The sequence below is a fragment of the Cebus imitator genome, unplaced genomic scaffold (assembly GCF_001604975.1).
Source record: "Cebus imitator isolate Cc_AM_T3 unplaced genomic scaffold, Cebus_imitator-1.0 Scaffold485, whole genome shotgun sequence".
Lineage (NCBI taxonomy): Eukaryota > Metazoa > Chordata > Mammalia > Primates > Cebidae > Cebus > Cebus imitator.
This window is the reverse complement of record NW_016107800.1, coordinates 417,176-439,689: the sequence shown is the minus strand read 5'-3', so window position 1 is coordinate 439,689 and position 22,514 is coordinate 417,176. Positions and strand designations below refer to the sequence as shown.

The following is a 22,514-nucleotide window of genomic DNA, read 5'->3' as shown; positions in this document are numbered from 1 at the left end:
TTGCAGTGAGCCGAGATTGCGCCACTGCACTCCAGCCTGGGTGACAGAGCAAGATTCTGTCTCAAAGAAGAAAAGAAAAGGGTGGGGGGAGAGTTTACGGGAAGCGTTTGCGCACAGTGGACAGTGGGAGCATGCAGCCCCACCACCTTCCTCCTCCGAAATGTGGTCTCATCATGCTTCTTTCTTCCCTCCTGCCCTCCCCCTCACATTCATTCTCCTTACGCCCTTGCTGGGAAGGAGCTTTAAAGTTTTGGCAGCGGCCCTTCCCAGCTGACACCCCCCCGTCTGGCCCTGCCCATCGCTTCTTGGGACCTCTCACCCATCCCAGGCCTGGGGCAGGAACCCAGGCCCACATCCTATACCTTTGCTCTGCCCCACGTCCTGTGCTACCAGGTCGTGGTGTTGCCATTTTCATGAGAGTGTGTCCAGGGGTCCCTGAGACAGAGACATTCCCCAACGTACTTTCCAAGTCAGGCAGCTGGCAGGGTTGACATCCCTGGAAATCCCCAGTCCCAGTGCCTGGCCTGACCCGCAGGTGTAGGTTTTGGGGCTATACCCCCAGGCCTCCCCAGGAGCAGGATCATTTTAGGTATGAAGGTTGAGATCATCTTTTTGGTTTTTCAATAAATGCCAATTGTACATTTCATTCTATAATAAACCTGTGTTTGTTTTAACATAAGGAAATGTTTAAACTATCAGGTAACTAATGTGCCATTACATGGTAAAAAATTAAAACCCTATAGCTTCAAGAGTCTCTAGCAAAAGTCTTTTTAATAAATAGTATTGGGGAAAACTGGGTATGCACATGCAAAAAAACGAAATTGAACTCTTATACAAAAATTAACTCAAAATGGATCAAAGACCTAAATGCAAGAGCATAACTATAAAACTGAGAAGAAACCACAGGGGAAGCATCATGACATTGAATTTGGCAATGATTTCTTGCATAGTGCACTAAAAGCACAGGCAACAAAAAAGTTAAACTGGACTTCATTAAAAAAAAAAAAAAAAAAACTTTTATATATCAAAAGACACGATCAATAGGCTGAGGCAGGAACATCGCTTGAGGCCAGGAGTTTGAGACCAGCCTGGGCAACATAGTGAGACCCTGTATCTACAAAAAAAAATTTCAAAATCAGCCAGGCATGGTGACACATGCCTGTAGTTCCAGCTGCTCAGGAGCCTGAAGCCAGAAGATTGCTTGAGCTTGGGAGATCAAGGCTAAAGTGAGCTCTGATTGTGTCACTGCACTCCAGACTGAGCGACAAAGTGAATTCCTGTATCTGAAACATAAAAAATTTTAAAAAGGACACTATCAACAGAGTGAGGAGGGAACTCAGAGAATGGGAGAAAATATCTGCAAATCACATGTGGTCACGTGTTGTGTAACCATGGGGATGTGTTCTGGGAAATGCGTTGGTAGGTGACTTTGCTGTCCAAACATCATGGAGTGTACTTGCACAAACCTAGCCCGTATAGCCCACCACACACCTAGACCATGCTACCTAGGTTTGCCTACCGTTGTACCTGCGATCAGTCAGTCACTGACCCAAACATCATCATGTGGTGTGTGACTGTATCTAACAAGCGGTCAATATACAGAATACATAAAGAATTCCTATAACTCAACACAAAACAATCTGATTCAAAAACGGGCAAAGGGATAGGGGATCATGTTAGATGGAGACAGGACTAGACTGCAGCTCCAGACAACGTGGAGGCTTGCATTGTGAATTTTAGCTCCAAGTAAACTGCAAGAACAAGGCAGCAATCCCGAGAACGACCCATAGGCCCTCTGAAGGAAGCAGACTGCTCATGCAGGACCTGGGAGACACCCCAAATACTGTTAGTGGGAACACTTCCCAACTGTGGAAGTGGGAAAGGGAGACACTCCTCTCCCGCACACACCCCCCCACTGGAGAGGCTGAAGTCTGCTTGTGGGAGAAGTTTCTGACTTTACCAGGAGCTAAGTTAGAGAGCCGAGTAAAACACAAGGGTAGGGGAAGCAGGAGAAAGGCTTGGGGTCCCCAGGCAGCCCATTCCCGACTGGCACCACAGGGCTCCATCAGGAGGGTGGCCAGGGGAGCAGGGGGTAAAACTCTACAGGGATAAGGAATTCTCTAGCTAGAGTTTCTAACAACTTGAAAGGGGAGAAGCCTCCTGGCCACAACTTGGGGGAGGGTGCAAATTGGTTGTGCAGACTTCACAGGCGGGGGAAGAACTAAAGCCCTTTTCCTTCGCAGCTGGGAGGCAGATAGCCTCAGGCAAGTTTTCCAGCCCCTCTCACCCTCTGCCTAGAAACAGACTCCTGGCTGCTGGTGGGGAGCATGGTGGGAGTGAGATCGGCCCTTTGGGTTTGTGGTTCGCATGGGAGCCGGGTGAGGCCTGTGCCTGCTGCCTTTCCCCCACTTCCCTGACAACCTGCATGACTCAACAGAGGCAGCCATGACCCTCCTAGGTACATGACGTCAGTGACCTGGGAATCTCACCTCATCCCCCACAGCAGCCGCAGCAAGACCCACCCAAGGAAATTCTGAGCTCACACACCCCTAGCCCCACCCCCACCTGATGGTCCTTCCCTATCTATCCTGGAAGAAGACAACGGGCATAGATCTTGAGAGTTCTAGGGCCCCACCCACTGCCAGTTCCTCTCCACAGTACTACAGCTGGTGCTTTCTGGAAAGCACCACCTCCTGGCAGGAGGCCAACCAGCACAAAAATAGAGCATTAAACCACCAAAGCTAAGGACCTTCCTGGAGTCCATTGCCCCCTCCACCACCCCCACCAGAACAGGCACTGGTATCCATGGCTGAGAGACCCATAGACAATTTATATCACCCGACTCTGTGCAGACAATCCCCATTACTAGACCAGAGCCAGGTAGACTTACTGGGTGGCTAGACCCAGAAGAGAGACAACAGTCACTGCAGTTCAGCTCACAGGGCCACATCCATAGGGCAAGGGGGAGAGTACTACATCAAGGGAACACCCTGTGGGACAAAAGAATCTGAACGACAGCCTTCAGCCCTAGACCTTCCCTGTGACAGAGCCTACCCTTATGAGAAGGAACCAGAAAACCAACCCTGGTCATATGACAAAACAAGGCTCTTCAGTACCCCCCAAAAATCACACCAGTTCACTAGCAATGGATCCAAACCAAGAAGAAATCCCTGATTTACCTGAAAAAGAATTCAGGAGGTTAGTTATTAGGTTAACCAGGGAGGCACCAGAGAAAGGTGAAGCCCAATGCAAGGAAACCCAAAAAATGATACAAGAAGTAAAGGGAGAAGCATTCAAGGAAATAGATAGCTTAAAGAAAAAATAATCAAAAATTCAGGAAACTTTGAACATACTTTTAGAAATGTGAAATGCTCTGGAATGTCTCAGCAGTAGAATTGGACAAGTAGAAGAAAGAAATTCAGAGCTCAAAGACAAGGTCTTTGAATTAACCCAATCCAACAAAGGCAAAGAAAAAAGAATAAGAAAAGAAGTCTGGGATTGTGTTAAACCACCAAACCTAAGAATCAGTGTTCCCGAGGAAGAAGATAATTCTAAAAGCTTGGAAAACATATTTGGGGGAATAATTGAGGAAAACTTCCCCGGCCGTGCGAGAGACCTAGACATCCAAATATAGGAAGCACAAAGAACACCTGGGAAATTCATTGCAAAAAGATCTTCACCTCGGCACACTGTCATCAGGTTATCCAAAGTTAAGACAAAGGAAAGAATCTTAAGAGCTGTGAGACAGAAGCACCAAGTAACCTATGATGGAAAACCTATTGGACTAACAGCAGATTCCTTAGCAGGAAGCCTATAAGCTAGAAGGGATTGGGGACCTATCTTCAGCCTCCTCAAACAAAACAGTTATCAGCCAAGAATTTTGTATTCAGCAAATTAAGCATCATATATGAAGGAAAGATACAGTCACTTTCAAAGAAACGAATGCTGAGAGAATTCACCATTACTAAGCAACCACTATAAGAACTGCTAAAAGGAGCTCTAACTCTTGAAACAAATCATGGAAACACATCAAAACAGAACTTCTTTAAAGTATAAAATCACACAGGACCTATACAACAAAAATACAAGTTAAAAAGCAAAAACAAAAACAAAATCAAAGTACATAGGCAACAAAGAGCATGATGAATGCTTTTTGTAACACGGAGTGTAAATGGCCTAAATGCTCCACTTAAAAGATACAGAAGTGCAGAATGGATAAGAACTCACCAACCAACTATCTGCTGCCTTCAGGAGACTCACCTAACACATAAACTTAAAATAAAGGGGTGGAAAAAGGCATTTCATGCCACTGGACACCAAAAGTGAGCAGGGGTAGCTATTCTTAGATCAGACAAAACAAACTTTCAAGCAATAGCAGTTAAGAGAGACAAAGAGGGACATTATACAGTGGTAAAAGGCCTTGTCCAACAGGCAAATATCACAATCCTAAACATATATGCACCTAACACTGGCACTCCCAAATTTGTAAAACAATTACTATTAGACCTAAGAAATGAGATGAACAGCAGCACAGTAATAGTGGGGAACTTCAATACTCCACTGACAGCTCTAGACAGGTCACCAAGACAGAAAGTCAACAAAGAAAGCATGGATTTAAACTATACCTCGAAACAAATGGACTTAACAGATACATACAGAACGTTTCGTCCAGGAGCCTCGGAATACGCATTCTGTTCAACAGCACACGGAGCTTTCTCCGAGACAGGCCACAGGATAGGCCATAAAACGAGCCTCAGTTGAAGAAAACTCAAATTATATCCAGCACTCTCTCAGACCACAGTGGAATAAATCTGGAAATCAACTCTAAAAGGACCTTCAAAACCATGTGAATACATGGAAATTAAATCACCTGCTCCCATAGAAGCCTTGGGTCAAAAATGAAATCAAGATGAAAATTAAAAAATTCTTCCAATGACAACAATGACACAACCTGTCAGAACCTCTGGGATACAGCAAAGGCCGTGCTAAGAGGAAAGTTCATAGCCCTGCACGCCTACATCAAAAAGACTGAAAGGGTGCAAACGACAATCTAAGATCACACCACAAGGAACCAGGGAAACGAGAACAAAGCAAACCCAAACCCAGCAGAAGAAAGAAAACAGCCAAGATCAGAGCAGAACTAAATGAAATCGAAACAACAAAACACAAAAGAAAATGAAACAAAAAGCTGGTTCTTTGAAAACATAAATAAAATTCATAGACCATTAGCAAGATTGACAAAAGAGAAAGTAACTTCACTAAGAAATGCAGCAGGAGATATTATAACTGACACCACTGAAATACGGGAGATCATTCAAATCTGGTACGAACCACCTTATGCACATAAACTACAAAACCTAGAAGAGATAGATAAATTCCTGGAAAAACAAAACCCTCCTAGCTTAAACCAGGAAGAATTAGATGCCCTGAACAGAACAGTAACAAGTAGTGAGGCTGAAATGGCAATTTTTAAATTACCAACAAAAAACAGTCCAGGACCAGACAGATTCACAGCAGAATTGTACCAAACATTCAAAGAAGAATTGGTACCAATCCTTTTGACACTATTCCACAATATAGAGAAAGAAGGAGCCCGCCCTAATTCATTCTATGAAGCCAGCATCACCCTTATACCAAAACCAGCAAAGCACATAACCAAATGCCGGGCTGGGCGTGGTGGCTCACGCCTGTTATCCCAACACTTTGGGAGGTCGAGGCAGTGGATTACTTCAGGTCAGGACATCAAGGCCAGCTTGGCCAACGCAGCAAAATCCCGTCTCTACTAATAATACAAAAATTAGCTGGGCATGGGGGCGTACACCTGTAATCCCAGCTGCTCTGGAGACTGAGGCAGGGGAATCACTTGAACCTGGGAGGCGGAGGGTGCAGTGAGCCGGGATCGCACCACTGCACTCCAGCCTGCGCACAGAGCAAGACTCTGTCTCACAAAAAGGAGGAGGAAATTATGACACATGCTACGGCACAGATGAATCTTGAGGACATTATACTAAGTCAAATAAGCCAGTCACAAACGGACAAATACTGTATGATGCCAATTACATGAAGCACAGAGTAAATGCATAGAGACAGAAAGCAGATTGTTGATTGCCAAGGGCCAGGGGAGGGGCCGTGGGGAGTGAGTGTTGAGTGAGGCCAGTTGCAGCTGGGGAAGGGGAAAAAGTTCTAGAGATGGATGGTGGCGAGGCTGCACAACAACATGAATGCGCTCATGACTCATGTTACCAAACTGCATTTAAAAATGTTAAAATGAGGAATTTTATGTTATGTATCCTTTATCATCTTTTTTTTTAAAAAAACCAATCCTTAGCAAACAGTTTGAGAATCACTGGCCTTAAGGCTCCTGGGCTAGTACAGGAACGTGGGCATATTTTGAGCTGGTTAACCCTCTATTTTAATCTGCAGATAGCTTACAGCCAAGTTGGCCTGGGGTCCCACACACCATTCACGTTACGAATGCATTGGACTTGGCAGAAGCTACGGCGGACGGTGGCCCAGTTTGGTTCCGGCTGCCTTCATCACTCAGGGCTGCTCTGCCATCCTGTCTTTTGCCCAGTGTCTGGGGAGCAGGGAGCAATTCCGCAAGACAGCAGGACGGCGTGCACTGGGCTGTGACTTTGTCCCAAGGGCACGGATAAGACCAGTTTGGTGGAATACGTGATCATGTGGGACACAGCAGGAAACGGAGGAGCAGGCTTCTCCCTCATCTCTACCCCAGGACGTCTGACACCAAAACCGAAATACCACTCTGTAGCCTGGAACCCAAAGGGCAAAGCACCCTGGGATGGCAGGCACCCAAGAAATACAATAATTAAATCATACAATGAAAGCTTAAATTTCCAAGTTAATTCTTGGGCATCATTTATAAAAGTTAACAGGGCATATTTAATTTAGGAATTGGCTCACGTCTTTCTCTTTACAGCTGAAATCTCATAAATGAAATATACTGGATCGTTGCCCAGTGCGGAAATAAAAGTTATGAATAATGTTTCCATCTCAATCATTGTCAGCGCTTTAATATTCCTAATTACTTAAAAAAGCTAGATATTCCATATAGGAAAACTTTTTTCCTTTTTATCTCCACTTGTGAGATTAGTGCAATTTAATAAGAGTCACTCTGTCATCTCGATTCAGTATAAACTGACATTTCACCCTTTGACTCTTCATTATTATATGGGATGGAGGTTTATGACCAAGCAGGCAGCCACTCCGTTTCCCCATAGTGATACGTCTAGCCGCCCAGAATTATCCCACAGTGGGTGTGTCAGCCCACTAGGCAAACCAGTATCATCTCTCTTCCTTTAAGGAGAAGAAATTGGTCCAGACCTTAAAAAAATTCAGCTAGGGGGTTATAAGTCTGTAAAAGAGTGAGAAGTCTCCACCCCCACCCCCAACCTAGCGCTAGATTTATCCCCTCACTGCTGTCCAGGTCATAAATCCCTTGGTAGGCACAAACGGCAGGGTAGGGGCAGGCAGTCAGATGATGGATCTTCATAACCCTCCCTGCCGCTTCCAGGAATTTACCCTAAGAAGAAATTGGGACAAGTGGATGAAGATATATGCATAAGAAGAATCACGGCAGCATTTTAACACAATCCAAAAATCCCTAAAAAGTCCAGAAAGTGTTTTTAAAAATTCAGCACCAAAATCCGTTTAGAGGCAACATCTACATGAAACTGATGTGAGGTTATATGTTTTCTTTATGTCACTGTACATGATTAGTCATCTGTCACTTCAGAAACATCACTGTTGCACTTTGGGAGGCCGAGGCGGGTGGATCACGAGGTCAAGAGATCGAGACCATCCTGGTCAGCATGGTGAAACCCCGTCTCTACTAAAAATACAAAAAATTAGCTGGGCATGGTGGCGCGTGCCTGTAGTCCCAGCTACTCAGGAGGCTGAGGCAGGAGAACTGCCTGAACCCAGGAGGCGGAGGTTGCGGTGAGCCGAGATCACGCCATTGCACTCCAGCCTGGGTGACAAGAGCGAAACTCCGTCTCAAAAAAAAAAAAAAAAGAAAAGAAAAGAAACATCACTGTGTCACCCATGGTGCTGCCCAGACCCCACAGGGTCAGAGGTCACACATAACATACTCACCATATGATTTCTAAACTCTGAAAAATTCTCAATTCTGAAGCCAACAGGCTCCACGGATCTTGGATAAAGGATGGTAAGCCCATGATAGTGAAGAATCAGAGATAACCCAAATGTCCACCAACAAGTGACTAGTTAAAGACACACGGTAATCCACAGAATGAAATTCTGTGAGGCCATTAAAAGCCAGAGAGATGCACACTTATTGAAAATGAGTGTATGGTATAAAGTGAAATGGAAAAAGCAGGTGACAGACTAGCATACATGTCTGATCTAAATAATAAAAGACACCCAGATCCGGCTTCGTGTGCAAACGTGGAGAGGAACGACGGGAAGGGTAAGCACCCAGATGCCAGCAGTGCTCATCTCCGGGGCGGGGCTTTACCCTTTTTGTCTACACTTCTGCTACAGCTTTTCTTTTTAACATGAGCCGGTATAACCTAATAACCAGTAGGAAATACACAAACAAGAATGATGCTTTCAATTAAACAAAACCGAAGCTTCCCTGAAAGGGCGTCAGCGTACAGGCCCCATTCAGAGACCACACAGAAGTGGGATAGGGGCACGGCAGAGCGCACACTGGCACACGGAGCCCAGCAGCATGTAGCAAGCAGCCTCCATTGCTTGGCGGAAAGCTGGTAACAATTTGTGTCCCACGGCTGACTCCTCTATCCCCACAACAGGACCACAGGGCCACATCTTTTAAGCAGAGCTCACCTTCCCCTGTGAACAACCATATATTCTCATGAGAGATCGATTTCAACCTTGGGTTATATTAACAGAGGTTGAGCATTCAGAGGGAGGGAGAATGTAACAATTAAGAGTTCAGGTTCAGGACATAGGTGTTGGCTTGGGTGATAGCCCCAGACTTACCACTGACTAGCTGTGTATCTACCAGAAGTTCTTTAACCTCTCTGTGCTTCAATTTGCTCCTTTGTAAAATGGGGCTAAATAACAACTCCCATGCTGTAAGTAGGTTGTGAAAATTAAACAAGTAGATTAAAAAAAAAAAAAGCAGCACTCAGTGCATAGTGACATTCAATACATAGTAATGACCTCCACTGTCATTTTGCATACTGGTCACACCAAGCTTGCAGCTGTGTGGTCAGATCTAGGAGTGAGCGTTTAAGAGGAATAAAGGCCACAGCCAAGGGAGAGATGCCGGATGGGAAAGCAGTCCAGATGACGTCATGTGGGAAAGTAGTCCAGATGACGTCATGTGGGAAAGCAGTCCAGATGACGTCATGTGAGAAAGCAGTCCAGATGACGTCATGTGGGAAAGCAGTCCAGATGACGTCATGTGAGAAAGCAGTCCAGATGACGTCATGTGGGAAAGCAGTCCAGATGACGTCATGTGAGAAAGCAGTCCAGATGACGTCATGTGGGAAAGCAGTCCAGATTACGTCATGTGGGAAAGCAGTCCAGATGACGTCATGTGGGAAACAAGGGAGCTTGGGAGGAAGCACGTGTGGAGGAAAATGATCACTATCTTCTAATCCCTGACAGATCAATTTCAACCTTGGGCTATATGAACAGAGGCTGAGCATCCAGCAGGAGGGAGAATGTAAGAATTAAGAGTTCAGGTTCCGGACATGAGCGTTTGCTTGGGTGGTAGTCCCAGACTTACCACTGACTAGCCTCAATGGCTATTCTCAGCTGCTCTGAGGTGACCATTTCTATACACACAGACTTACTTTGGTCTTCTCCAATGAACTCCTTAGAAGAAATTCCATAGACAAGAAGCACCATGGTCATCCATCACCCTGACCTGGACTTTATTATGAGCAAAAACCAAGCAGTAGAAGCTAGAAGGTAGCTTCCCACTGCAGAGAAGGAAAAACTTTCCAATAGTGAGAATGGGCTTCCATAAGAGGTAGTGAGCTCCTTGTCAGTGGAGGTATTCAAGCAGAGGTTGAAAAGCTCTTAGCAGAGCATCTAAACGGTCAATGCTCTGAAGGATAGTGAAAGTGAGAATCTATGAATTGCTTTAATTCAATGCTGCTGTCCCTCAAACAGGGTTGGAAGCCCTTTTAGAACTTCCCATGGGTTCAATAGCACATGCCTTTGAGTAGACCCAAGAGTGCTATGCTAGCTCTTCAACCCACGAGGGTGGTTTTAATTGAGAGGAAAGAGCTTTCAGGTTGCTTAGCACCAAGTCTGGGGGTGTTAAATCAGACAGCCTCGTTCTGTGCTGTGAAGTAACAGGTCTGTTTCCCTGCTTCCTTGGTAAACTCACTCGGGACAAGTCATACTCTAAACTGCCTAGTCCTGTTCATCAAATGCCGCCTTCATTCCATCTCTTCCATTAGGCTGGAAATCCTGAAAAGGCCCAGACCATGTCTAAAAAACCGTCCAGGGCCCTCTCCACGGCCCAGTCCAGCTCTGAGCATAGAGTGAGTATTAAATACACTTGCTGTCATTGGTGATTTCCGTACACTCGGGGCCTCAGGGGACTCTGGCTGTATTTCACCCTCCAATAGGCTGCCCTCAGCGTTAGAATCCAGCAGCAGCAGGCAGACCCATCCCAGCAGGGCTGACCTAATCCAAGTCAGATATTCCCTCCTCGAAGATTTCTTGTAAGCGAAGTTACCCAAAACAAAACTCAGATAGGCAAGGAAAAGCCCAGACATTTTACCCATCGTGTTTTTGCAGCTCAAGTCCACAGAAAGACTGGTTGGACATCTCCCTTTATTTAGCTCACCCACGCCTCAGTTTACCTTTCATCGCCTGGCCCTGTTTCGCAGTCATGGCTTACTCAAAACAGGACAAGTAGAAGGAGAAGGCCACTGTGGTCACTGGAGATCCCAATACGCCGGGGGGTTTCTTGGGAACCTCAGACAGATCATGGACTCCCTGAGCCAAGATAATCACCCAGGCTCAAAACGCAACCACATACTGGCTTTGGCCAGAACGTTCTCATACGCTGTGTAGACAGAGAGGCTCCAGTCAAGGCCTTTGGGGGGAAAAAATAACTAGATGTTTCCACCGCAGCAGAGAGAGTAGAAAAGGGCAACGCGCCACACTGGCTAACACGGACCCAACCTTCTCCTGAGTTTTCATAACCATGGTAGTCAGGTATGGGAGGGGGAACGTGGAGGTGGCTCCCCAAGACGGGCTTAGATCCCTAGTGGAGCTGCTTGGCTGTGTTATCTACTCAGGTCACCATGAGAAGACTCCACTCCAACTCAAAGCAAGAAGAAATTTGAGATTCAACCTTAGTCAAGGCCTCTCTGAAAATCAATTAAGACCATGATACTAACCAACCCTTGAACGCATAATGTGCCAATGGATAGGTGGTCATCTGCAAATATCTGGGGGCAATAAACCAGAGGAGAAGGAGGATTCATCTTCAACCGGGTTCTTGGCAGAGAATTCCCTGGACAGCTGCCAGGTACGCCCCACCCTCTCGGTGGCCAACTCCACAGTAGAGACAATGCACCATGCCACTGTGGGTCACTGGGCCAGCCTCGAGAACATCGCCTCACCCCAAGCTCAGTAGGAAGGCTTCCCTGGAGACGATGAACCATCTACCCACAAAAATGTAGGAACACAAGGACCTGCCCCCCACGAGTGTCCTGTTCTAATTCTGGGGACACAGGGATATCCTAATGCCCACCCGTCTCATAGATCAGTTCCCCTGAGCTTCTGTGGGTGCTCACAAAACTGAGTGCTTGGACCAGTGAACCTGGGGACCAGGGCTGGACAATGGTGACCTCCTGGGTGTGTACTCCTGGGCACTGGGTCAATTTTACATCAACCATCAAAGACCATATCTAGACACGTTCCATCAAAAGTCAGAGTGGTCCAGACGACCCGACAATTCTCTATATACACAACATGCGATGCCCCCCAGAGCCCCACAAATCAGCATCCCTCCAGCGCCACATGTTTTCACTGCAGGTGTACCCCCTCCTGATGTTCGCAGAGACTCAGGCAGCCCATCCCAAGTTACCCCAGCACAACACAAAAATGTAGCAGGCACACACCACAGCCCACCCCCTCCCAAGTCAGAGCCGGGGGGCCTCCTGACCCCCAAACCCCAGACTCACCGCTGGAACAGTCGGGCCCTCCCCAGCCGGGCTCGCAGTGGCAGGTGTCCGGGGAAACGCAGCGGCCGTGCACACACTCCTCCGTACACAGGGCTGAGGGGACACGGGGAGAGAGAGGAAGAACCAGAACAAACAGTGAAAACCAACCATCTGGTCAAGGAGCATAATCTATTTTGTCACAACTCCCTGGTGCCCAGGGACGCTCAGAACGCATCACCAGCTTGGGGGAAAATCAAGCTACACCTGACCTGAGTCATTTAATTAACTCCAGAATGCATCCTGTAAGCGTACATTTCATCCCAGCCTCATTTCCTAAAACCAAACTCCAAGCTAGAGAAGCGGTAACTTTGATGGCTTTTCGAGAACATTTCCTCCAACATTGAACAGCAGAGACCTCCGCAAACCTCAGCCCCTAAATCCACACCCCTGCTCTCTTTCCCCATCTGTTCAGGAAATGACCGGTCCCTTGCATCTTGTGCTTTCTCCAGTTTCCTTCTGTAGAGGCCCCAAAACGTATCAGCCTGCCTGAAAAGAAGGTCCCTTCCAACTTTCCCCCCACCTTTCTGCCCTCCTCCCCAAATGTCCCTATTTTGGGGCTCTCAAATGTCAGCAAATCTGCAAAGTACACACACGCAGAGGAAGAAAAGCAACAGCTAATTATAAAAAAGTAATTAAGAAAGACATCCACGATGATGATAATTGTAATTAGAAAGTAGCTGGCAGTTTCTTGTCACGCAGTTGAATGCTGCAGCCTCCTGAGGTGGGAGGTGACAGCGGCAGGCAGTTTCCCTCAACCACTCTGCTGCTGGGGCTTATTGACAGCAGTTTGAGGAAGGGAAATTATTCTCTTCCTTTGACAGAATCCACATTTCCTCAAGGTCATCTTTTGCTCCTGAAAGATCTGCCCCACCATCTAAGCCATCAGCGAAGGATTACAGAAAGCCCCCATGTGCCGCCCTCACCAAGTCTGAAAGCCCAGGGAATCAGCAGCTCCCATCAACGCTGTCAATTTCTTAGACGGGATCTAGATGAAGGATTTTTTTTTTTTTTTCCCCTGAAAGCAAGAGACTTCTCTCTGCCCAGTACTGGCCTGGGCTAGAGGAGCAGATGGCCCGCTTTGGTGGCCTCCCACCCACTGCCTGGCCTAAACGCCCTCTGGGAAGGTGCTGGGTTAGACAACAAGGCTCATTTTATGGCTGGTGTGATCCTCTGGCCCTTCCTAAGCACAGAAGCCGACCCTGAAGCTGCTGCCTTAGCGGTGCCCAGGCCTCCCGGTAAGACAGACCCCAGAAGAGCCATTTCAGATGCCCCACTGGTCCACGGTCTGGAGTCAGCCTGTCCATTGCAAGCCTGGGATGTGATGTGTCTGGAGATCCCTAGTACCTGGGACCTTCTGATTGCTACAAGTAGCCTTCAGGGAGGGTTGTGGTACTTCTCCTGTGCTGGAGCCCTGCTCCCTTGCAGCCCTGGGAAGTGGCTAGCCCAGTGCTGGAGAACCCACTGGGCCTTGATTCGGGGGGCGAGCTCCCCTTAAAACCACAATGTGCTGCTCATGTGGCAGCTAGCAAGACCGTCGCTCCTGCTGTCCAGGCTTCCCCTGTTCCCACTGGATTTTCCAAACAACCTCAAATGGGCCAATGCCCCCAGGACACACCAGTGTCCATCCCCTGGCTCCCCATGGGATGCCAGTCCCTTGGCCCAGCCAGCTCCCAGCCCTGGCCTCAGCTACTCCCTCTCCCTCATCCCCAGCCCCAGAGGCTGAGATCCCCGCAGGCTCTGCAGCTGGGCCCATCTGTGTTACAGCTCGTCACATGAGCTCAATGACTCCGCCAACTGCTTGCTGACTGCAGAGAGCAGGACCTTCATCCCTGGGATCTCTGCCAAGGGGGCTGAAATCAAGCAGTGACTTGCAAACCTGCCGAGCGTCAGGGCTCGAAGAGACCTCAGACAAAATCATGCCCTGGCCCTTTGTGTTCTACCCGGAGAAGCTGAGGCATGAGGTTCATAGCCCCTTGGGCAGTGTGTGGCCTCTCAGCCAGGGAGGAAGAAGCTTGGGGTTGGGGGGTGCTCCTGGAGACAGAGGCCTCTGAAGATGGAGACAGCCCAAGGCTGTGGGGCCTTCACATTTTGCTCATGCTGGACATCCTCCCCTGCCCACATGGCTCAGGGGCTGGCGGCGGGGCAATTCCAGAGGGAACAGCAGAGGGGTGCTGTGACAGGCCCCCAAGAGGGTCAGTGGTGACCAGAGACAGAGGGCGGAGGAGCTGCTTCAACATGCTCAGCGCCATGCAGGTTAGGGACAGGGTGGAGGGCGGGCAATTTGAGAAGACAGACCACCCAGTGACCTGCGTGCCCCTGTCCCGCCCCTAGAGACCCAGCCCATCCGCCTGTCTCCTGCGCCCTCTCCAAGCTGGGAGAGAAGGGCCTTCTGGTGCTCTAAACAAGCTCCACACTGCACTGCCTTTTCCGTCAGTCTCTTCCCGAAGCCCCAGAGACCTGCAGGACAGTCTGTGGAGCACCGTCCCCCACACTGCCGACACGGACCCCAGCTCAGCCCTGTGTCCAGCCCCCGGACCTGGTGAGGACACTGCTGAGGCAGCAGCTTCGGAGTCAGCATCTATGCTATGCTTGGAGGACGGCCTCCCCACAATCCCTTAGCTTGGCCCCAGGATGCAAGTGCGTCTCCCTCCCTCCCTCATCGTCCTGGTATTTTGCCTGCACTATTTGCTTGTCAAAACCTCAATCCATTCATATTTCATAGGTGTTGTTTAGACAGTGTTGTTTGAAGCATGAAATATTGGTAGCAAATACCTGAGGCTCAGACTGCCACATTTGGCAATTGGGCCACTGTGTGTTTGGACACCCAGTGGGGAGGGGCCCGGGGTGCTGCGGGGGGAGTCTCCCAGGGAGGAGGGAGGCGGCCATCCCTGGCGCTGGGGGGGGAGTGACTCCTATGCCAGCAGCTGGCAGCCTCTCTCCAGAGGCCTGGGGTTACTCAGCGGCTGCTCCTAGAGCGTGTGGGTCCCCTAAGCTCTTTCAGATGGCAGACCCCACGGCAGTGACTGGCTGGGAGGGGTTGGGTTAGGGTGCTGCCACCTTGGCCGCCTCCTTGGGAACTTACAACTCTAAACAGGGCATTTTGTCAAGTCCCTCTTCACACTGCTGCATATCCACCTGCTGTCATGGAAAGGGGACTGGATGGGCTCTGACAGCACCAGCTGTGTGACGGGGCCAGCCACTCCTGGCCCCAACAGGAAATATGAACTGCCCTCTCACCACCTGCCTTAGTCCTGCTTCTGACCTCCCTGCGTGCTAGAAGCCTTCTCGGCAAGCAGCAGGACGTACAGGGGTTCAGAGCAGTCCGCACCCAGAACGCCGGCTCTGGCCCAGAGATGCGCCTTGGATGAGTTACCCCCATCTCCGTGTCAGCCCCATCTGTTCAGCTGGGGGACAGTGGCAGGATGAGCCTCACAGGCTGTGTGAGGACTGATGAGTTGATCAAGTGCCCAGAGCAGATCAACTGAAAATGCCATGTAGAAAATGCCATGTGAACCCTGCTGTTAGCAGTCTCCTAGGCCCTGGGTACAGGCTCCTCATGAGGCCCAAGCCTCCTGCACCCTCCACTCCCTCCCGCCCTTCACTGAGGTCCTGACCACATGACGGGTGGTCTGCAGGGACCTGCGGACGGATCCCTGGTTGGGGCAGTGCGGCTGGAGGGCAGCGCCATCCCCAGCCCTGGCAGGAGAGGCCAAGGCGGTAGACGTTGTGATGACCTAAGTTTAAATTCCACATCTGCCAGTGACAATTACAGGATAATAAACAATTAACCTTTCATGCCTCAGCTTTTCCCTCTGTACAATGGGACAACAACAGTGCCTACTTTGTGGGTTGCTGCAAGGATTAAAATGAAATAAAACATGTAAACTTCTTACACCAATGCCTGGCACGTAGGCACATAGCAAGTACTCAATACGCACGTGATGCGATCGCCATTTCTCTCTCTCTCTCCCTGTCCACACACACACACACACACACTCGCTGTGGGTTGTGGACTCAATGTCTAACACAGCTGCCAGCTGCTGCCATATGTTGCTGCTTCCTGTGCACTACCATTTTCTGAGCACCTACTACGTGCCAGGCCTTAGGGCTTTGACACACACTCCATCAGCCTCTGGCATAGGCCATCCCAGCACACACTGAGGGAGCTAACTATGTCAGCACTGCCTCTCCTTTGAGGACCTCCAGCTCCTGGGGGACAGACACTGCTTCCCACTCATCCTTTTTAAGCCCTCATGGTTTCTGGTACATAGTAGGTGCTCAATGCGTGTGAGCCCCACATCTGCCCCAGCAAAGAATACCACACAGCTCACGTGAGAAAGGCATGCTTGTTTTCCCCGAGCTCAACCTCAGAGCTCGATCACAGAGAAGTCGTCAAATCTGTGGACCTGTCCTTTGGCTCAGGCTGTTTCTGGCCCTGTGGGACCAGGGTGATCAGGGGTTGTGAGGTGGTGGTGTGGGGCTGCATTATAAATCCAGCCTTGGGTGTCAGGGGGCCCCAATTTGTGTCTACAAGCATCTCTCTCGTGATATCAGTAACTCACCATCCTCTCTGGGCCCTGCAACTTCACTGACAAATCAAGATTCAAGCAGATAAAGTTTTAAGTCCCATGGCTAAGAATGCCCTCATCTGTCCCCCGCCCACACACTCCAGGACACACCGGGACTGCCGTCATTGCTCTGGTTCCCCTTCCTGGCCCCCAAGCCCCAGCCCCTTTCTATCACAGGAACCCCTGGTGTCTTTCCTCTGCTGCTTTGGAAACGGCACTGGAGGGGGAGCCAACTCTCTGGCCTCGGCCTCTTGTCCACGAACAAGGGCCTTCCATGGCCGACATCCCTCGACGCTTCTCTCCTGACTTAGGGATGCACGGACTCCAGCGCACACCACCGTAGAGAGCCGCAGCTTGAAGCACTTCCAGCGAGCTCCCTGGCCCTGGCCACCAAAGCCGGGCACAGCCTCCACCATCCAGCCCCACCACGAAGCCAGGAAGGGTGAGGTTCCTCCAGCCACCCTATTTGCACATGAGGGACAGTGAAAGAACCCCTCCACCCCATCCACAGGAACGATGAGCAGCCCCTTCTTTCTCTCGATCTCCATGGTGCTCAGTGGAGGGTGGGTGCCCACTTGGTGGTATGTAGCACACCTGACCTCCTGCCCTTTTTCCTTTCAGTGTTAGTCCAGAGCATTGTTGGTCTGGACCAAAAGAACCCCACACCACCATCCTCAAGACCCCTGACCACCCTGGTCCCACAGGGCTGAAAATAGCCTGAGCCAAGAGTCAGGTCCAGAGATTTGGCACTTCCTCTGTGGCTAAGTTCTGAGACTCAGCTCAGGGAAAAGCAGCATGCCTTTCTCGTGAGCTTTGTGAGGGTAAGCCCAGGGTCTGGAACATCCTTGTATCCCCATGGGCCACGCATGACAAAGACCCCACATGTGGCTGTTGGTGACCCCTCCAGTGATACTGACAAGCCAGGGAGGAGGATCGGCAGGCAGAGGGTGAGATGGGGTGGGGGACAGGAAGCTGTTCAGCCTGGAGAAGGGGGGCAGGTCATGGGCAGCTGACCAGGCTGAAAGCCCGACAGAGATGCTGGAGCCATTCTATCCCAGACAGAATAGGGACCCAAGGGAGCAAGTGACAAGGAAGCACAACCCAAGGCAAGACTTTCAAACACTCAAATGGGTTCAGCATCTCACAGGGCTGTTGTACAGGTAGGGAGCAGGCCACCACAATCACGCCAGGGACAGAGGACTGACGTGCGCGCACTGCAGGGCGGGTGTGCTCTGCCAATCGTGGTGGGTCCGGCAGGCTGCCTATTTTTGTAAATGAAGTTCTGTTGGAACGCAGCCACGCCCAGTCGCTTACATACTGTGTAAGGCTGCTTTTGCACTACAAGGACACAGTTGAGTGGGTTGCCACTCAGACTGACATTTTGCTAAGTCTAAAATATTTACTATCTGGTGCTTCATGGGGGAGGCGGCCCCCATGAAGCAATTCTGAGGGAGAGGGCTCCTGGTCTGGTGGGAGACGGGACACGGAAGGTTTCTTCCTCCCCCTCCTCCTCCATCACGTACTTACTCCCTGGGATGACCAGATGGCAAAACAAGGCCAAAAAAAGGCACTCAGAGGATATGAGATGATGCCAGTCCTACTTTCCAAAGTGGCACTCTGGGTCTACCCAAAGGAGCGAGGGCTGTCAGGCTGGGAAGCGGAACTGTGCATGCTGACTTCGCACTTTATCCCACCCCTCGTTCCTCCTGGGGGAATCCGGATGACTTAGCAAACATCTGTGTTGCAATCGATGGTCTTATTTGGTAGACGCTAGGGACCATGTGCTGAGTGCAAAGAGGAAGAAAGGCCAAATGAGAAGTCCTTTCCCGGCCTGGCACTTGCCAGGTACTGAGTACCCACAGCCCCCCGGAGTCCCGGAGGTGGGCGTTAGCAGTGCTCCGTTTATGCTTGGGAAACCGAACCACAGGAAAGGCTAAGTAACTTGTGCAAATTCACACAGCCAGCAACTCAATGTGCTAGATCAGAATGTCTTCACCTTTTTTCCCTTCGAGGCGTTTTAGACATTTTTTCCCTAATTACTCCCTCCCATGAAATTCTAATAACAGACAGATACACTGGATATCTGTGCCTTATATATAATCTGCTTCGGAACTCATTTCTGCCCTGGCAAGAGCACACGCTAGAGATTCTCCGATTGTCCTGCTCACATCGTTCATCTCCTCCACCTTTCTCTGTGCCCGGAGAAGCTGACCTGCATGGATGGCGTCCTCGCTCTCTGGCTTCTGGATGGGTTCAGTCAATGGGAAATAGCAGCAGGAGGCGGGAAGGCGGGCAGGAGGCGAGGCTGGGGCGTGGGTGGCGGTGGTGGTGGTCCTCCTCCCCTCCAGGTAAAGGCTCCGGGGGTTGCTTCCCGTCCAGGGGTGGGTGTGGCTCTCCTCTATTGCTAGCCTTGAACGCTGTACCACTTCTTATTGGTTTTCCTTCACCCTTAACCCCTCCCCTGCCTTTATAAATCGTTTTATTATTAAACTCTCCTCACTGATCCTCCTCACCATGCCATCTGTTTCTTGGATGGGACCCTACCGGGTCCAGGAGCCAAGCCGAGGTTTGCACCCACACGTGTGATGCCACCAGCCTGCTCTCGCAGGGTGAGATGGGTAAGTTCCAGCAGCAGCAGCTCTGTCACTGACTTGCTGCGAGAACTTAGCTGAGCCCCTCCCTCCTCGGGGTCTGTGTGTCTGTCTGTGAAATGAAAAGGTTGGACGACAGGATCTAAAGGTTCCTGCAGCTCTGGGAGTAAAGGGCTGCACAAGAGCAGCTGCTGACTTTTGTGGCTGACTGATTCAAGCTAAGTCTAAGAGGAATGTGTTCCACAAACGCAGACACAGAGCTTGGCCTGGGAACAAACGTGTTCAGAGGGGCAGATGGAAGGCCAGGGCATCAGTCCTGGGGCAGCGGGTGAGCTTACATAAGCGGGTCAGGACCCAGGACGGTGATCTTGGCATCAACAAGGTGTGTGTGCGTCAGACTTCGGGTCTCCTCTGCAATCACGCTGCTCAGGCAACGCTGGCCCTTCCCTGACCTAAGGCGGCCCCATCTGCTGCCCCTAGCCCATGAAAGCCTCGAATCCATTCTCCCTTCTATCTGCCCTCCACCCAAGACGACCCATAAGTCCCTGAGGTGTCTGTGGTCATATATCTTGCCTGGAAGTTTGCAAATGGTATTACTAGTTAATGGAGCTATAAAAATTACGTCCATTGAAAGGTCAGGATAAATAGACAACTTCCATTCCCCCTGGCCAACTAGCCTGACATTCAGCTAAGACCAAAGACAGCTAGGGGGTCAGGGAAAGGGTGGTCGCCTCCCAGAATCCTCTGGGATATCGCCTCCAGAGCCGCCCCAAACCCAGTGTCCTCAGTGCTCCAAGGCAAATTGATCAGTCCATCATTAGCATTCCTGGCAAGAGCCTCAGATCAAGTTGCCATTGGATTCCGCTTGGAAATAAAATGACCTACAGCCAAGTGGACCCAAGTGCCAATTCTGAGGTGACAGGCTTAGCATGAGTGATTCTGCCACGCCCAAGGTCACACAGCCCACGTATGCGTATTAGTGTGTGTGTCTGTAGCGGGGCTTGGGGAGTCACCGAGGGGAGCTCTGAAACGCTTCAGCAGGTGCGCACCACCTCACTCCTTTACGTTCCCAGTCCTCAGTCCCCTCCACGGCCCGAAGAATCACAATGGCTGGTCCTTACTCTCAGCCCATCTAGAGCTGGCTTCTAATTGCTGTGGCCACATCTGGCTTCCAGATATGAAGAGGCAATTCTTTTTTTTTTAACAAGCAGCACTTCCCCAGCAAGGCTGATGAGCTGAAAGGACACTAAGGGCCACTCTCCTGAGCTGTGGGACTAGGGCCTGACCCCCACCCAAACTGCCGAGCTGGCCCAGAGCTGCTCCCCCACTACTTATTTATGTGCTTTTTTTTGATGAGATGGAGTCTCACTGTGGCATCATCTTGGCTCACTGCAACCTCCGCCTCCCAGGTTTAAGCGATTATCCTGCCTCAGCCTCCCAAGTAGCTGGGATTACAGAGGCATGCGCCACCACACCCAGCTAATTTTTATGTTTTTAGTAGAGATGGGGTTTCACCATGTTGGTCAGGCTGGTCTCAAACTCCTGACCTCAAGTGATCTGCCCGCCTCAGCCTCCCAAAGTGCTGGGGTTACAGGTGTGAGCCACCGCCTGGCTCACCACTCCCCTTTAATTCAGTAGTGCCCTTGCTGATTTGTATTCCAAGGCAGCATAGCATTAAAAGCCAAGGTCCCTGCTCTGCCACTCATTAGCTGCATGTCCTTGAGCCACCTCTCTGGTCCTCAGTTTACCCCTCTGTAGAATGGCTGCTGACTTGGCTATTGCACAGAGTATATGAGTTAACTGATGCAAAGTGCCTAGAACAACAGGTTATACCTTCTCCTTTCTTTTTAAAATGTTGCTGCTGCTGTTATTAATATTCCTCTTCCCAGGACTGGGCTGGGGAGCTGGGCACCATGGCCCCTGAGCACGTGGAGGCTCACTTCCAGTTCAGAAGACAGTGTGACCTGTGTTATGCAGGAAGTGGGTGGGGAGCGAGGAGCACTGGTGAAACTAGAGGGGCTGGGAGCCGGGAAGGAGACGCCGTCCAGGGTCAACTCACTGGTGAATGATCACCTACCCAGGGTGGCCCTAGGCACAGCCCTTTCCGTTTCTGGTCTTCAGAGAAGAGGAGCATGGAATGAAGGAAGGCCCAGTCCCATCTTCAGGTCCTTTCTCTCACAGAGCCCCAGTGGTTGTGCTTCTGGAGGGCAATGTGCGCTTGCACCCCAGGGGCCCCCTGCCCCCGCACACCCTCTGCTCATTCATGCGAGCACCAGGCATGTGTGCATTCACGCCACTGCATTTCCCCGGCACCTCCTGGGGGCTGGGCTCTGTGGGCAGGGGTCAGAGAGAGGAGTTCAAGATGCACAGAGGGCCAGGCCTTGCCCTGCCTCCTGGTCTTCTGGGCAGTGAATCCTCCCCCTACCTGCTCCTGACCCTTCCCCTAACAGGCAGGGGCCTGGAGTGCCGCAGGGAGAATTCTCTCAGGCACCCCGTAGAGAGCTGTCCAATGAGGGTCAAGGGCTGCACTCCAGGTCCCACAGGTCAGGATGTAAGGTCGGAGAAGGCCGGGGAGCCAGACTGTCTGGATTCAAGTCTGGGCTCAGCTGCATCCTGGTTGTAAGCAGTGGGTTACTCAGGCAAGTCATTTAACCACCTGCGACATATGGACAATGGTCCCTTACCTCCTAAGTTCATTGCAAGACTAAAGCATTAACACCTGTAAACTGCTTAGAACAATGCCTGGCACATGGGAACCTCACTATTGTTTTTCAAAGTCATCCATTCCTCTGAGCACTCACTCCAAAAGCATTTATTAAGCACCTACTATGTGCCAGATGCTGTGCTGGGTGCTGGGAATACCATAAGCAAATAAAGCAGTTTCTTTTTTCGTGGCACCAACAACTTGATGGCAGGAAAGGGAGATGACACCTGAATGAGTGGGTGGGTAGGTGGGTGGGTGAGTGTGTGTCAGCTGGTGGGTGAATGGGTGAGTGACTGGATGGGTTAGCGTGTGGGTGGGTGAGTGGGTGGGTAGGTGAGCGAGCACATGAGCCAGTGAGTGAGCGGGTGAGCAGGCAGGTGGGTGAGCTGGTGAGTGGGTAAGCTGGTGAGTATGTGAGCAGGCAGGTGGGTGAGCAGGCAGGTGGGTGAGC

The 22,514-nt window shown here is 50.3% G+C and overlaps 1 protein-coding gene across 6 annotated transcripts in view; it reads right to left on the bottom strand.

Annotated features, from left to right (window-relative positions):
• Positions 1-22,514, bottom strand: part of MEGF11 (multiple EGF like domains 11) — a 414,135-nt gene that overhangs the window by 190,045 nt on the left and 201,576 nt on the right. For all 6 annotated transcript variants that reach the window (XM_037732953.1, XM_037732954.1, XM_037732951.1 and 3 more), the window contains one exon: positions 12,162-12,254. In XM_037732953.1, the coding sequence (XP_037588881.1) occupies positions 12,162-12,254 (93 nt within the window). The remainder of the gene's footprint in view (positions 1-12,161; positions 12,255-22,514) is intronic.